Below are 15,290 nucleotides of genomic sequence, written 5' to 3'. Positions count from 1 at the left end.
ATGAAAACCCCGGGTCTCAGTTGCTTCATCTGTAGAATGGGAATCATCAGAACTTGTCTGAGAGAAGGGCGTTGAGCCAGATGTTGTTTTTTTAAAAAAATTGTGCCATGTAGTAAAATTGACTATGTTTTCTTTCAGTGTACAGTTTGATGAATTTTAGCACATGTGCAGATTTGTGTAACCCCACCGCTGTAATCAGGATACGGGACGTGAACCAAGATCTTTTACTGGGCCCCCAAAATACTTATATAATGAGCGCCTCTTAAATGCCAATAAGATTGTACTGAATACCTCCATATTCGTGTACGTACCCTTGCGTGAGCCCCAGCATAAGCCTGGAAGGAGGCAGCATTATCCCCATTTGGTAAATGAGCAAATCAAGGCCCAGGAAGATCACAACTGGCCAAAATCACACAGAGACCTTCTGACTCCAAACCCGGCATTCTTTCCGCTATATCACAGCTGCCTCCTTCGGAGGACTTTGCAGCACTGAGACACCGAGGAGGAAGTAAAGAAGGAGGAGAACCAGGGAGGAGAGAATCCTGGGACAACTCTGGCCATCTTTAAATATTTCCCATTGTTCACAAGTCTCAACACCCTGAAGGACCCACTCCCTTCCCAGCCGGGCTGGCGATCACGCCAATGGGCCATCCTTCCAGGGTGCCAGCTCTGGGCGGCTCCTCCAGGCCTCCCCCTCCCCAGAATGCAGCCCCAAGGTGCCTCGGTGGGCACATGCCCCACTGCCCACTGGGGGAATCCAGCCCAGTCCCTCGGGGCCCTGGTGTAAGCATAGGCTGGTTCCTTCTTCGTTCTAGCTTGACTTCCGGCCTTTATCGACGCAGGTGCTGCTAGGCCTGGGGTGCTCTGACTCAAGGGTTTGGGTGTTTTTCCAGCAGAATCAGAGGTAAGAGAAAAACAAAACAAAATGTGAAAAGCTGCCACTGTTTGAGTGTCACTGGCAGGTAGTGTTTGTCCCTTAGCAGGTGTCTGGGTCTTCTGTGAAGGGTCTCAAAGGCCATCTTGGAACACGGGGTTTGGGATTCCCAGATTCTGTCCTCGAGTGTTCTGCTCTTTAGATGACCCCAGTGGCTGGAATCAGAGCCCACCCCTGTGGAATTACCAGATGTGTCTGGCTCGCCACAGTGCTCCTGGTTCTGGCACCTTCCGAATCTGCTGGGGACTCAGCTGCCAACAAAAACAGAACAGCATCAGGGGCACCTGAGTGGCTCAGTCGGTTAAGCGCCTGACTTCGGCTCAGATCAGGATCTCAGGGTTTGCCGGTTCAAGCCCTGCATCAGGCTCTGCAATGACAGCTTGGAGCCTGGAGCCTGCTTCAGATTCTGTGTCTCCCTCTTTCTCTGCCCCTCCCCCACTCGTACTCTGTCTCTCTCTGTCTCAAAAATAAACATTAATAAAAAATTAAGAAAACAAAAAAAAGCAACAAACCCACTTGGGATGCCTCAGCTGCTCCTCCAGCTCCAAAGCCTTCACCTGGAAATGTCGGTGACTCCACAGAGAACAAAAATTAGCTAGCATTAAATCCTGAAGATAGAGTACAGGGTGTTAAAAACACATTTAGAAGGATCCTAGTGCATTTCTCAAATTTAAAAAAAAAAAGCCAAAAAAAAAAAAAAAAAAAAACCTCTTTCTCTCCGACCTAACACCACTTTCTCAGATGGCGAAAACAGGGGGGCAGGGGGGCGGGGGGAGGCGATGCTAAACACTTCGTGAGGACCCGCTTAGGGCTCGGGCACAGCAGGTCACGAGTCCGTGCAGAATATTTGTGTGGACTTGTGATCAGCATCTGCGTACTGCCTTGCCTATTTTTTTTTTTTCATTTAAATGTTTTCATGGATGTAGTGCCGTGCATTGCAAGATCTTGTACTTTTTATTTATATTTTTGGCACTTGTTATTTGAATTCATTCTATGAGGAGGACATTGAGACACAACGTGGCCTACCTTACCGTTTCTGGGTGGGTGGGCGTTTGGGTTCTTTCCTTGGCATTGTCTTGCATTTGCATTCATTCAAATCCACCTAGCACATGCTTGTTGAGTTCCTGGGTCTGGGGCTGTGTCCCCCCTGTCAGTGCCCCCCTCTCCCCAGGCTGTTCTCTCGTCTCTATGTCTTGGCTATTTCTTTCATGGCAGTTTTCACAAGATGAAATTTCCTTATATATTTTACCATTATGTTTTTATTTGTTTCCTATTGTCTCTCTGCCCCGGGTACTATAAGCTTTAGCCAAGAAAGGATCATGTCTTTCATTCATCAGGGTATGCCCATCTGCCTGGTACAGTATCTGGCATACAGAAAAAGCGACAACTACGTCTAGAACCAGGTAATGCACAAAGAAGGGTGGCAGTGAACGAACGAGTGGATGAGAGGGATGAATCCAGCTTCAAAGGGTTTGCAGTCCCATAAGGGGGCTGAGATGTTCACAAATAAGCATAGAATAAGGCAAAGAGAGTAGAATGATTTCCAGTGAAGGGCACCGGTCAGGAAAGCACCCCAGACTTCCCACAGCTGCTGGACACAGCCGGGTACTTACTGCTTCTTTTTCAATGGGACTGTCTCCCTGGGGAATAGTCCCCAAAGTGGAAATGACTTAATAGGTCCAGTTATGTAGGCTGTTATGCACTTCTAGATGGTTCAGAGATCCTCAACCAGTGTAAACAACAACCTTATCAACCCACAGGAGTGCCCACCCCCATTCGACCCCCCACCCCCAAGCCCTCCAAGGCCCTTCCTCCGTGCTTGGGCCCTCTGGCAAACCCAAGGGTCCAATGAGATAAAGGAAGTGAAAACGTGATGTACACTGAAACGTGCAATACACATGTGAAGGATGATGTGATTTGGTTCATTAAATCGGGCTACATTGGGTTGTTTTTTCTGCCGCTTTTCTTGGTGTCCGTGGACCTCGTTCTGGGGTGAAGTTCCTTCCGTTCAATTCCCCCCAACTTCACTGAACATCTTCTGAATGGGGACTTGACCTTACTCTGCTAGCTTTGTGCTGAGGAATGTTCTGTCCACGCCCCACAGCTCCACTGTCTCTCCTGGATGGGAGTTCTAAAGAGTTCGTGCTGGGGGGTGGGGGCATGGGGGGGGGGGGACGGGGCGGAGATAGGGGCCTTCAGCAGCTATCACTTAGAGCAGAGAAACCGTGGGAAAACCACTCTGTCTGAGTCTGAGCGTGTCCTCATACGAAATGGGCCTCCAGCTCCTATCAGCCAGTGCAGAGCCTGGCATACTCAGGAATAGTGATCCTTTCCCCACCTCCCCTGACGAAGCCTTTGGGAATCCCCACATAATATTCTCTAGAGCCCTTGACCCAACACTGAATGATCGACCCGGTGCTCAGACTCATGCTGGAAGCAAAGAAAAGGTGGAGTATGTCCCAGGGGCAATCCCAGCCTCCAGCCTCGAGGAAGGCAGCACAGAGTTAGTGGACGTCAAGTGACCAGAGTGGGGGGGAACGGAAAAAATGGCCACCAGTCCCTCTGAGGCTATTTCTACAGCCAGGGTAAGTAAGACCCCCAAAAAGTTGGCCCCACACCCCACGGATTGAACCTCAGAGGGGCTCCTGAACCCTGAAAGAGGCCGCTTTTAGATCAAAAGCAAATCTGTGAGCTTCCACAACAGGTACAGAAAACTCCAGATTTCAGTTCTGGAAATAGGAAAGGCTTCCAAACACACTGAATTTCACAGATTCCAAGATAATGGGCAGTTCATCCTGAGCCTTTTTTGGCTGCCCCCAGAGATGCTAATCATGGCCTCTTCCCTTCAGCCACCATGCAGAGGCCGTGGTTGGACAGTCTCTGAACCTGGAGAAGCCAGGGGGGTGGCCCCGTGGTGCCCCAGGAAAGGATGTGTGACCCCCCAGCCCTGGAGGGAAAATCCCAAGTCCATAGCCTTCAGTGCCTGCCTCTTGGGTCCAGTGACTGCCACCATGGTAAATCTTTCTGTAAAGGTGTATCCCCAGGGACCCCCAGAGTCCTGTGAGCCGATGTAGTTCTGGGGTCAACAGAAGTTGCCCCGGATCTGGCTAGTTCCACCTATTGTCAGCAGTACCCTGCCTATGCAGAGCCTCAGCCACCTTTCACCTGTGCCCACCTTGTGTGCCTCTCAAGCAGTCCCCAACTTGGGCTCCTGTACTCTCACTCCTAGGGGAGGTCTGAGGCTTCCCCCCTGGTCCACAGTTCACATACAAGTCTCATTAGCTAGAAACTGGTCATGAAGGGTTCCACATCAGTTCCCCTCCACAGGGTGGAAAGATGGGGGTGGGGAGGCAGAAAGCTGTGTGGGGCTCAGAGAGCTTCCTCCATTTCCCTCCTGGCCCCTCCTCTCTGCTCTGGTAGAGCTGCAAGGAGGAGAGGAAAGCCTTCTCCATGCTCCTCCTCTTCTTCAGGCCTGTAATTTTTCTTTTAAGTTTATTTTCAGAGAGAGAGAATGAGTTGGGGATGGGCAAAAAGAGAGGGGGACAGAGGATCCGAAGCAGGCTCTGTGCTGACAGCAGAGAGCCCAGTGTGGGGCTCAAACTCTAGAACTCTGAGACCATGACCTGAGCTGAAGTCAGACGCTTAACCGACTGAGTCACCCAGGTGCCCCAGGCCTATATCTTTAATGACAGCCCACTCTGATCCTTCCTCTGTCCTGCCTGGAGAACAGCTCCATGGGTCCCAGTGCCTTCCCTAGCAGATAATGAATCAGGGCACCGTTGGACAATGGCTCCAGAATGATGGATGAAAAGGAAGCTGTATCCCAAAAATGGGAGGTGGCAAGACGCAAGCACTCCCCTTCTGGGCCATGAGGGTGTGACTTTTCAATGTTAGTTGCCAATACCATAACCAACGGCCCCTAGAAGGGTTTCCTCATTCACTTGTTTATTTTCCCACAGGGCAAGTGCTAAATGTTCTTAGACTCAAGGAGTGGAAGGTTTAAAGGGAGGGGAAATGTGTTCTTTCCCGCTCTGAGCCCCGGGGGCGATCTGATGCTGGTAACTTGTGGATGCTGCAACGGCCCCAACCCTGGGCACGGGGAGGCTGGAGGGCAGCAGTCCTACCTAGCCCTCCCGGCCCCATCCTCACGCTACCACTTGGTCTCCAACATGCACCCCGAGTCTCTGAGCCAGTCTCACCTGGGAAATGAGGGGCAACAATCTGCCTCTTAGGGGAAGGATGAAATGAGGCAGAGGGACCCTTGGGATTAGGGGCAGGATCCCTGGATTCAGAGGGATTTAGAAGATAAAATAACTGAGTGGCCCACCCAGTCTGCTGAAGAGAAAGGATTTGGGATGATGCAACATGGGAAGAGCAAGGGTTGGGAGGTCGGCTTTGGGTGAGGCAGCTCGTGCAAGTGAGCCTCGGTCAGCTCCTCTACAAAATGGGGTGGTAATAATACCTCCTTCACGAGATGGCCGCGAGGGCCAAATGTGACAATGCATGGGCATGCTGTCACACCCTCATGAGCTCTATATGAATATTAGAAGAAAGGGGCGCCTGGGTAGCTCAGTCGGTTAAGCATCTGACTCTTGGTTTCTGCTCTTCATGATCTCATGGTTCATGAGTTCGAGCCCCACATCGGGCTGTGCAGTGACAGCACAGAGCCTGCTTGGGATTCTCTGCCTCTCTCCCTCTCTAAAAATAAATAAGTATTAAAAAAAATTTTTTTTTTTAGGTAGAAGAAAGACTAAAAGGAGCCTAGGGTGGTTGGGGAGATCATCTTTCAGGGTGCTGTGCCTGGACTTTCAGTGCTGGGAATGAGACCCAAGCCCGCATGGGCTCTTCTGATCTTGAGACCCTCTGATGGTGACTGGGTTGCCAGGGGGAAGTTCTTGTGGCCTGGGTCTGTTCCTGGGACTTCTGCTTCTTGGTTGGCATCTCTGTAGCAGATTCGAGGAGCAGAGTGATGTCTCTGGTTTTGGTCCTCTGCCTCAGCCACCTGGAGGAGCCCCCACGGCAGAGAAATGGGAGGGCAGTGTGGGGTCGAGGCCAGCACCAGCTGCCTTGGGCCGGACCAGGTGGTCAGATGGTGGTAAAGGGTAGGGGGATGGTGACAGCGACGAAGGTGGCAATCTGGGACTGAATTGTGCCCAGAAACCTCAGAATCCATGGCTGTTCTGGGCTCCCTTTCCCCAGACACACATTCTGTCTGGTAGATGGAGGGGAACCGTGCAGGGAGGAAAATAGGAATAGAGAATGAGGGAAGGTAGCGCAGCTCTCACGGCACATCCAGCCTGACATAGCCCCCCTTTTGGGGGCCGGGGTGGGTCCTCCTCACCCGAGTGGACAACCCCCCGGTGGTACCTGCCAGAACGCACCTGAACTCAGGCTACTCCCTTCTGCCGCCTCCCCCTTGAAATGAGTACAGATCGGATGTTCTCTCAAGCTGAGACCCTGTGTGCACAACCCTCAGGGCCGGTGACAGCGGACAGGGGAAGATGGCAGGGAAGGCCTGGGGGACATGACCCCAAGAAGAGCGGGAACAGGACAAGAGGGAGGAGACTCTAAATTATCCATCAGCACAGGCCGGCCAGTGGCCCGATGCATAAATGTATAGAGAAAATAAGTGGGGGCGGAGGGGGATAGAGAAGGGACCAGGGTATAAAAAGGGCCCGCAAGGGACTGATTCCAGGATCCCAGCACCCGGCTCCCCAAACCGCTCAGGGTCCTGTGGACGGCTCATCCCCAGCTGTGATGGCTGCAGGTAAGTGCCCCTAAAATCCCTTTGGGTTCAGTGTATACTGAGGCACAAGGCGGTGGCCCGGCATGTGGATGGGGACACTAACCCTGGGCTTTGGGGCTGCTGAATGTGAGCAGAGACATCTATGCCCAGACATTTGGCCAAGTTTTAAATGTTCTCCGTCCCCGGTGGGGGGAGGGGAAGGGCTGACGGGAAACAAAGGCCTCTTGCTGTCTGGGCCACGGCCTCGCCCTCCGGGTCCCTCTCTGTAGGCCCTCGGAACTCTGTGCTCCTGGCGTTTGCCCTGCTCTGCCTGCCCTGGCCCCAGGAGGTGGGCGCCTTCCCAGCCATGCCCTTGTCCAGTCTGTTTGCCAACGCCGTGCTCCGGGCCCAGCACCTGCACCAGCTGGCCGCCGACACCTACAAAGAGTTTGTAAGTTCCCCAGGAATGGGCGCCGGTGGGGGGGGGGGGTGCAAGAAGGGGTGAATATCACCCCTGGGACGTAATGGGAGGAAACTGAGGAGCTCAGGGTTATTTCATCCAAGTGAAGAGGCTGTCAGCTGAGCACAAACTGAGGGAGCTTCTGAATGAAGCAGTGATGAGGACCGTGCAGCTGAGACCCAGGCGGGCATTCTTTCTGCAGGAGCGGGCGTACATCCCGGAGGGACAGAGGTATTCCATCCAGAACGCGCAGGCTGCCTTCTGCTTCTCGGAGACCATCCCGGCTCCCACGGGCAAGGACGAGGCCCAGCAGAGATCCGTGAGTGGCCAGGGGCGCCCGGCCAAGGATCAGGGGCCTCCCTCGTCTGCAGGAGTCAGGCCCTGGGCAGCCTTCTCCCTGGGGCCGAGGGTGTGCAGGGAGGCAGGCGGGAGGCCCCCGGGCAGAGGCTGGCGTGCCCACCGCCCCCTCCATCCGCAGGACGTAGAGCTGCTCCGCTTCTCCCTGTTGCTCATCCAGTCGTGGCTCGGGCCCGTGCAATTCCTCAGCAGGGTCTTCACCAACAGCCTGGTGTTCGGCACCTCGGACCGGGTCTACGAGAAGCTCAAGGACCTGGAGGAAGGCATCCAAGCCCTGATGCGGGTGGGGACCGCGGCGCTGCGGGTCCCCTCCCTGGGGCCTGGCGGCAGCCAGGCTGACTTAACTGAGGGGTGGGGGCTTGCGTGCACTGGGAGAGGCCGCCCCTTTCTTTGTAGTAAACAGTCCAGCCTTGACCCCTGAGAAAGCTTACTCGTTTCCCCACCGTGAATCCTCCGTGCCCTTGTCGGAGCCCTGGAGGGGAGGGCCACCCACAGAGGGACAGGGAAGGAGCAGTGGCCAAAGACTGGGCCTCTCCGTCCCTCCTCCCCTTTTTGCAGGAGCTGGAAGATGGCAGCCCCCGGGCCGGGCAGATCCTGAAGCAAACCTACGACAAGTTTGACACAAACTTGCGCAGTGACGACGCGCTGCTCAAGAACTATGGGCTCCTGTCCTGCTTCAAGAAGGACCTGCACAAGGCTGAGACGTACCTGCGGGTCATGAAGTGTCGCCGCTTCGTGGAAAGCAGCTGTGCCTTCTAGTTGTGGGGCATCTCGGTTGCCCCCTCCCCAGCGCCTCCCCTGACCCTGGAAAGTGCCCCCCCGCTGCTCACTGTGCTTTCCTAATAAAATTAGTTGCATCGTATCATCTGAGTAGGTGTCATTCTATTATGTGGGGCAAGGTCCAGGCTGGGAAGACAGCCGCAGGCATCCTGTGGGGGCCGACTGGGAATGATGCCTGACCTGATTCCTCCTGGGCTAGAAAGAAACCGACACATTTATTCCTCTCCATCACACATCGGGTCCCTGCCCAGGTCTGAGGTCCCAGCTCTCTGGGCAGTCATAGGTCAGGAGCACCCCCATCGAGTACCTGGAGGTGTTCCTTTCTCCCCCGCGGGCACCACAACACCAAATCTAGCCCCCAAGAGCAGGGAAAAAATGGAAAGCAAAACAAGCTATTAAGTACAGAGGCAAAACATCCCGACATGGGAGAAAATTACGAGAGAAATCCTAGAATTACTTTTGTGCACAAAGTTGAAGGCGAACACACATTAGACCCACCTACTCTTAGGAAAGGGGAACAATGCAAAATGGCTTTGGGACAAACAGAACCAGACTGTTTGGGATCTGGATGGTGGCAAGGGAAGTGGAAGAAAGACTCTAAGTTGGGGTTGCAAATTCAGGGCCAGCAGGTGCCAGGTAGACAATTACGGAAGTAACGAAGGCTTGGTGTGAAGGGATAAATCATAACTGACGCTCCACTTCCTTGTCAGGGACACATCCCAGCGTGTGGGTACCGGGGAAGTCAAGAGAACTCAGGACCCAGCTAAGGTGGGACCTATCGAACCTTGTTGCCATTCAGGACTGTGGGAAGGGCTGCCAGACCTTCTGATTTTTCGAGGCAGACAGGACGTCCAGACTTTTTCCTTTTAATGTTTATTTATTTATTTTGAGAGACAGAGAAAGAGCAAGCACAAGCCAGGGAGGGGTAGAGAGAGAGGGAGAGAGAGAATCCCAAGCAGGTTCCATGCTGTCAGCACAGACACTGATGAGGGGCTCGGACTCAGGAACTGCGAGATCATGACCTGAGCCGAAATCAAGACCCAGTTGCTTAACCAACTGAGCCACCCAGGCACCCCAGGACATGTGAAATCTAGTTTTTAAACATCGGTGACAAATCCCTATTGAAAACATGTTTAAGGACAAAAATTAATCCAAACACAGTTTCTCCTCAAGCTGTCATTGAGCAATTTCTTCTGAGAACAGTGGATTGGGGTAACTTGTAAGGGCAAGAATCAGAAATAGTTGGACTTGTATTTATGCTCACGAGTAGATTACTTAACCTCTTGGGGACCCAGGGTCCTCGTGTATAAAATGAGATGATAATAAATTGCCTTACAAGGCTAATGTCAGGATTAGATAAAATGGTGTTTCTGAAGTGTTTGACACATTACAGCACTCAAGAAATCAGCTGTTTTGCACTGAATTTTGGGGGTGTTCCCTGTTTTCTGATGGAATGCTTAAATACTTGTTATTAAAGTTCATTTATTTATTTTGAGAGAGAGAGAGAGCATGTGCACATGCAAGAGTGGAGAAGGGGTACAGAGAGAGGGGGACACAGGATCCAAAAGGGTCTCTGAGAGCAGAGAGCCCTATGCAGGACTCGAACAGACGAACCGTGAGATCAGGACCTGAGCCAAGTCCTACACTTAAGAGATCTAGCCACCCAGGCGCTCCTACTCCCTGCAATTCAGATTTAATTGGTCTGGAAGGGATCCAGGAAGGAGTGGTTTTTAAGGCTCCCCAGGTGAGTCTAATGCGCAAACGCAGTTGAGAACCACTGAGTTAGGGACTACAAGGATGAGACAGCCGGGTCCACCGGAAATGAAGACCTGGGTCAGTTGCGGCACTCTCCGTTTCTAATTCTAACCAAAAATTTCTGAGAAGCAAGTAACGAAAAGGCAATTACTGTATGATTTCTCTCGGCAAGGTACTTCAATTCATAAAGACCAGAAAGTGGAATGGTGGTTACCAGGGCTGGGAGAAGAGGGAATGACGAGCTGTTGTTAATGGGTGGAATTTTGCAAAATGAAGGGTCCTACAGACGCTATGGGGGTGGGGCGCCTGGGTGGCTCAGTCGGTTAAGCGTCCGACTTCAGCCCGGGTCACGATCTAGCGGTCCGTGAGTTCGAGCCCGGCGCGGGGTACTGGGCTGATGGCTCAGAGCCTGGAGCCTGCTTCTGATTCTGTCTCCCTCTCTCTCTGCCCCTCCCCCGTTCATGCTCTGTCTCTCTCTGTCTCAAAAACAAATAAGCGTTTAAAAAAAAAAAAATGGGGGCCAGGGGTGGGGGGGCACCTGGCTGGTTCAGATGGTAGAGCATGCAACTCTTGATCTCAGGGTTGAGTTCAAACCCCACGTTGGGTGTAGAGATTACTTAAACATAAAATGCCTCTTTAAAAAACGGTTAAGATGGTAATTTTTATGTTGTCTCATTTACCCCAATTGAAAAAAAATTTTTTTTTTATTTCTAATGAGAACTCTTCCCCAAAGTAAGATTAGTGAGATTTTCTAGCAATGTTTGTCTGACTCCATGCGATCTTGTAAATTTACTGTAATCTAAAATGACCTAAATTTACTCTCACCTGAATTTCTTCTGTGAAAATTTAAAAAAAGGAAACCTAGTATAGAATGGGCTTGGGCGCCCAGCAGGGGGAGCTCTCTGCCCTACCACTTGGCAATTGTAGACCCAACTGGAAGAGAAGGACCTTAAGTGGAAACTACTTTACTAACCCAGCGAGAGGAAGAAGGTCTTTCCTCCTGCCCCGGCAACAGCGCAGCCAGTGAGAAGCAGTCACAGCTCAGCCAATGAGAAGCCACCATACTTCCAGTTCTCACTTTACGCCAATGAATTTTTTGTTTATAACAGCCTCCCCAACTGCCTCCTTTCCTCTATTATGGAGAGCAGAATCTCTCCTTTATTCTGCGGACTTGCCTAAGGCTTTACTGCAGCCTGCTTGTTCTGAGTTGTGATTCTCTGATGTTCCCATATAAACCCATTTTTACTAGTAAGATAACAGGCATTTTATTTTTAAGGTTAACATTAGTCCAGAGAAGAGCCCCCAACAACCCTAAGGCTGCTGAGCAAACAGGTGCTGGCACCCACAGAGCCCATTGGGCTTGGCTGGAGGACCCCGGAGTTTGAGGGTAAGTTTTCTCCTGGATTTTGAGCTCCGCTGTCTTTGTGTTTGAGTTCTCCAGACTTTATTCAGGATCTGTTTTGAGGCCTTATCCCATCTGAGAGTGTTTGCTTGGCCTTCAGTTTGACTCCTGTTTGGAACCAGACTACCCCTGGTGCAATTGTGCCTGTTGGAAGTGTATTGGCCTTGGGTTTGACAGAAAACAGACTCACTACAGCAGAATCTGGGGGCCATATCATTTGTTCCTCTTGGATCAGCTACACCATCCTTTTCATGGGCAACATCTTCAGCTGATATTGGCAGAATCCACAGCACACCTCTGGTCCGGATTCAAGTAGATACCTCAAAAACCCTTCCCAGAATTAATACTGTATAAAGAAACCCTTCAAGGCATCAAGACCAGAATAGAAGATTAGAAGGCTTGGAGCCTCATTATCCCCTGTACTAGTCCCTATAATACCAACATTTTACCAGTGAGAAAACCCAATACTGAAGATGGAGGTTTATCCCAGACCTCTGAGCAAAAAATAACATTGTTATCCCTTGGCACCTGTTGCTCCCAAGCCCCATATGCTCCTGAGGTCTGTTCTCACTGAAAGCTAATTTTTCACTGTAATTGATCTATGCAGTGCATTTTTACCATTCCTTTCATGAGGATAGCCAATACCTTTCTGCTTTCATTGGGGAAGAATGGAAATGCACCTGGACAGTAAGCCCCAGGGTTACAACGCCAAGTCCTCCTTACTTTTCATGAATCTTAAAAGCTGATTTGGGTGAAAGAAAGTTTTCTATAGGCTCTACGTTGTTACAATTTGTATATGATTGATGTCTCTGCTCCCCTTCTCAAGCCTCTTCACAGGAGACAGCATCCACCTGTTAGAACTTTTGGCCTTAAAGGGACATAAGGTCTCAAAAAAAAAAAAAAAAAAAAGCAAGCCGTTTGCTGAAACTCAGTTCAATACCCAGGGCATCTAATCCTGAAACAAGGACTACATTTAGACCTGGACAAAACCCCTCACAACTGCTTAACCCTGGTAGATTACCTTTTGGCACCCCTCCCCCCATGGAAAGTTACAAGAGGCTCTAACCATTGCAGGTTTTTCATGCTTTACTGATGGTTCTTATTTGAAAGATGAAAATGGTAAATAATGTGCTGGGTATGCTACTGAAGCTCCTTTTGAAGTCATTGAAACAGCAGCTTTACCCTTGACTAATTCAGCCCAACAGGCTGAATTATACACCCTTATTCGAGCATGTAACTTTGCTAAGGATAAAACTTAGCATTTATACTGATAGTCGGTATGCTTTGGGTGTAGCTCATGACTCTGGAATATTATGGAAACGGCAAGCTGTCTTTACCTCCGATGAGGATAAAATTAAAAATGGCTTCTGTGTCCAAAATTTATTAGATGCCATCCTTTTGCTGGCTGCTCTGGCTATTATTAAGGGTCCTGGGCACTTGAGACTCAATTTCCTGGAGACCAAAGTAAACCACCTTGCTTATATTTCCGCTAAACACACCGCTCCCAAGGAAACCAAAAGCTAAACCTCTGTCATGTTCCAAAGTGATGTTCTCCCAAATGGTAACTTGGAAAAATTGACCAGAGATACCCAACAGTTGGCCTCAGAGATGGCAAAACAATATCGGAAATGCAATAATTGTTGGCTTAATAAAAAGAGAGACCTCTGGTTTGGACCAAATAACAATCCAGCCCTACCAAAAATTCTAAATTTCTCATGTACATGCATTAAACCATTGGTCTACTGACAAAATAATAGCATTCATGAATCAATATTGGTGGGGAAGTATTAATAAGGTCGCAAAAAGCACCTACGTCTCTTGTTCCACCTGTCTAAAGTATAATCCAGGGAAAACTGTACAGATGGATTTCATACAGCTTCCCTTTCTCATGGATATAAATGTTTTAGTCATGGTTTGTGTGTTTCTTACTGGTACAAAGAGTTCTCTTGTAGACAGGCCAATGCTGCTTCTGTGGCTAACATTCCATTAGAAAAAGTTATCCCTACCTGGGGACCCCCTCTCGAACTTCATAGTGATGAGAGAACACGCTTTGCCAGTCAAGTGCTTCAACAAGTCTGTGCTGTTGGCTGATTTCCCAGCACTTCATTGTGCACACCATCCTCAATTCTCAGGGTTAGTTGAACAGACTCATGGCACTATTAAGACCCAATTGGCTGGGGCGCCTGGGTGGCTCAGTCGGTTGAGCGGCCGACTTCGGCTCAGGTCATGATCTCGCAGTCCGTGAGGGTCCGTGAGTTCGAGCCCCGCGTTGGGCTCTGTGCTGACAGCTCACAGCCTGGAGCCTGTTTCGGATTCTGTGTCTCCCTCTCCCTGACCCTCCCCTGTTCATGCTCTGTCTCTCCCTGTCTCAAAAATAAATAAAACGTTAAAAAAATTTTTTTTTTTTAAAAAAGACCCAATTGGCAAAATTTGAAGAAATCCCTCAAATACTCTGACCAAAAGCTGCCCTTAGTCTGAAATCTCAGATCTACCCTCTTTGGTACTCATAGACGCTCACCCTTTGACGTAGTCACAGCACATCCGATACACTCGGCCCCTGCCTCCTCTGACCCACGGTTGACAAAAAGAGAGATACTTCAATATTGCAAAGGCCCAACTGCTTCTGTTAAAATAACAGTCTTTTCACAGAACACTCCCAGGAGATGACAACCTTAAGCCTCACACCTTGAAACCTAGAGATTTCATCGGTTGGAAAAGACACCTCCAGAAATGCTCTCTTCAGCCTTGCTGGAAAGGCCTTTGTCAGGAGCTTCTAACCAACCCTGATGCCACCAAACTCCAGAGAATAGACTCTTGGATTCACATGATACATCTAAAGAAAGCGCCAAACGCTGACTGGACCCGCATGCCATCTGGTGACCTGAAAGTAGAGATGTCCCAGAATTGAAGCAGATGATATCTGAGGAGACCACTTTCCCAAGATGTCTGGGCAGGTCTGTCTACCTTTTTCTCACTGTTGCTTCTTTTTTTATGGAAACATAATGCCCTTGTCTGCATTCCCAAAGCCCTCGCAAAAGGGGGAAACCCCTTTTGATTACGGCCTTTTGGAAACAGCCTCATCATGATCCCAGGACAAATTAATCTTACACTTGCTTTTTCTGAAGGATTAGAAGGTTCAGAATTCACAAAAGGCTTCTTTCCTCTGGACTATTAACTGACTTTAGATTCTTATCCAAATTCATGGTCTCTGAACTTTATGGTCTTTGCAGCCTTAGGAGGTTGTATTGTCAATAACACATTTGGTTCAAGCAGTTCTTCTGATATAACAATACTGTTTTTAAACATCTTTGAAATTTTTCTGTTTTGCAGAAAGTTCATCAGCTGTTGCTTTATATTTATAGCTGCACTGTATCTTCCCGATTGTGCTTGGTTAATTCTCTCCGTGTGCTCCTCTGGTATCCACTGCTCTTCTTTCATTGTTGCTTTAAGTGGAGACTTCCAGAAGGCTCACATGATTCCTGGTTTGCCTTCATAGGGAGCGCCTTTCTCCCCCAAGTCTGAATAAGTGCAAATAAATATTTCAGTTAGCTACTTTCAGACGTGGAGTCCTGGTTTAGAACCATCATACAATATGGCATTGCTATGTTACTTTTCCTGCTTTGTATAATCATTTTGCGTTTTGTATTTTGTTGCCTATCAGGCTTCTAAAAATGATGTACCCGATAAGGTGATGCTGGCTCAGTGCTTGGAGATGATCTCCAGTGCGTAATTACAGTCTTGATAGATAGGGACTACAGATAGGAAGTACCTGGCAGTTCTCTCCCTCCTAATCTTCCTTGCTGCTCAAATGTGGTTTGAGTGGTTTCCAACGGCTAGGTGCTTTCCCTCCTATTTAGGACATGACAACTGGGAAAGG

General features: G+C 49.7%; 1 protein-coding gene across 1 annotated transcript; it reads left to right on the top strand.

The window, feature by feature from the left end:
• Window positions 1-6,640: 6,640 nt before the first annotated feature.
• GH1 (growth hormone 1) lies at window positions 6,641-8,335 on the top strand. The gene is made up of 5 exons (XM_047832781.1): window positions 6,641-6,701; window positions 6,950-7,110; window positions 7,322-7,438; window positions 7,598-7,759; window positions 8,035-8,335. The coding sequence occupies exons 1-5, from the start codon at window positions 6,692-6,694 to the stop codon at window positions 8,233-8,235; spliced, it is 651 nt and encodes a 216-aa protein (XP_047688737.1). The 5' UTR covers window positions 6,641-6,691; the 3' UTR covers window positions 8,236-8,335.
• The last annotated feature ends 6,955 nt before the right edge of the window (window positions 8,336-15,290 follow it).

Source organism: Prionailurus viverrinus, chromosome E1 (assembly GCF_022837055.1).
Source record: "Prionailurus viverrinus isolate Anna chromosome E1, UM_Priviv_1.0, whole genome shotgun sequence".
Classification (NCBI taxonomy): domain Eukaryota; kingdom Metazoa; phylum Chordata; class Mammalia; order Carnivora; family Felidae; genus Prionailurus; species Prionailurus viverrinus.
This window is presented reverse-complemented; position numbering and strand designations above follow the sequence as displayed.

What these genes read in the sequence shown, in the direction of transcription:
- GH1 (XM_047832781.1), top strand. An exon ending in CCGACACCTACAAAGAGTTT is followed by an intron (nt 7,111 to 7,321) that starts GTAAGTTCCCCA and finishes TTCTTTCTGCAG; the next exon opens with GAGCGGGCGTACATCCCGGA. An exon ending in ACGAGGCCCAGCAGAGATCC is followed by an intron (nt 7,439 to 7,597) that starts GTGAGTGGCCAG and finishes CTCCATCCGCAG; the next exon opens with GACGTAGAGCTGCTCCGCTT.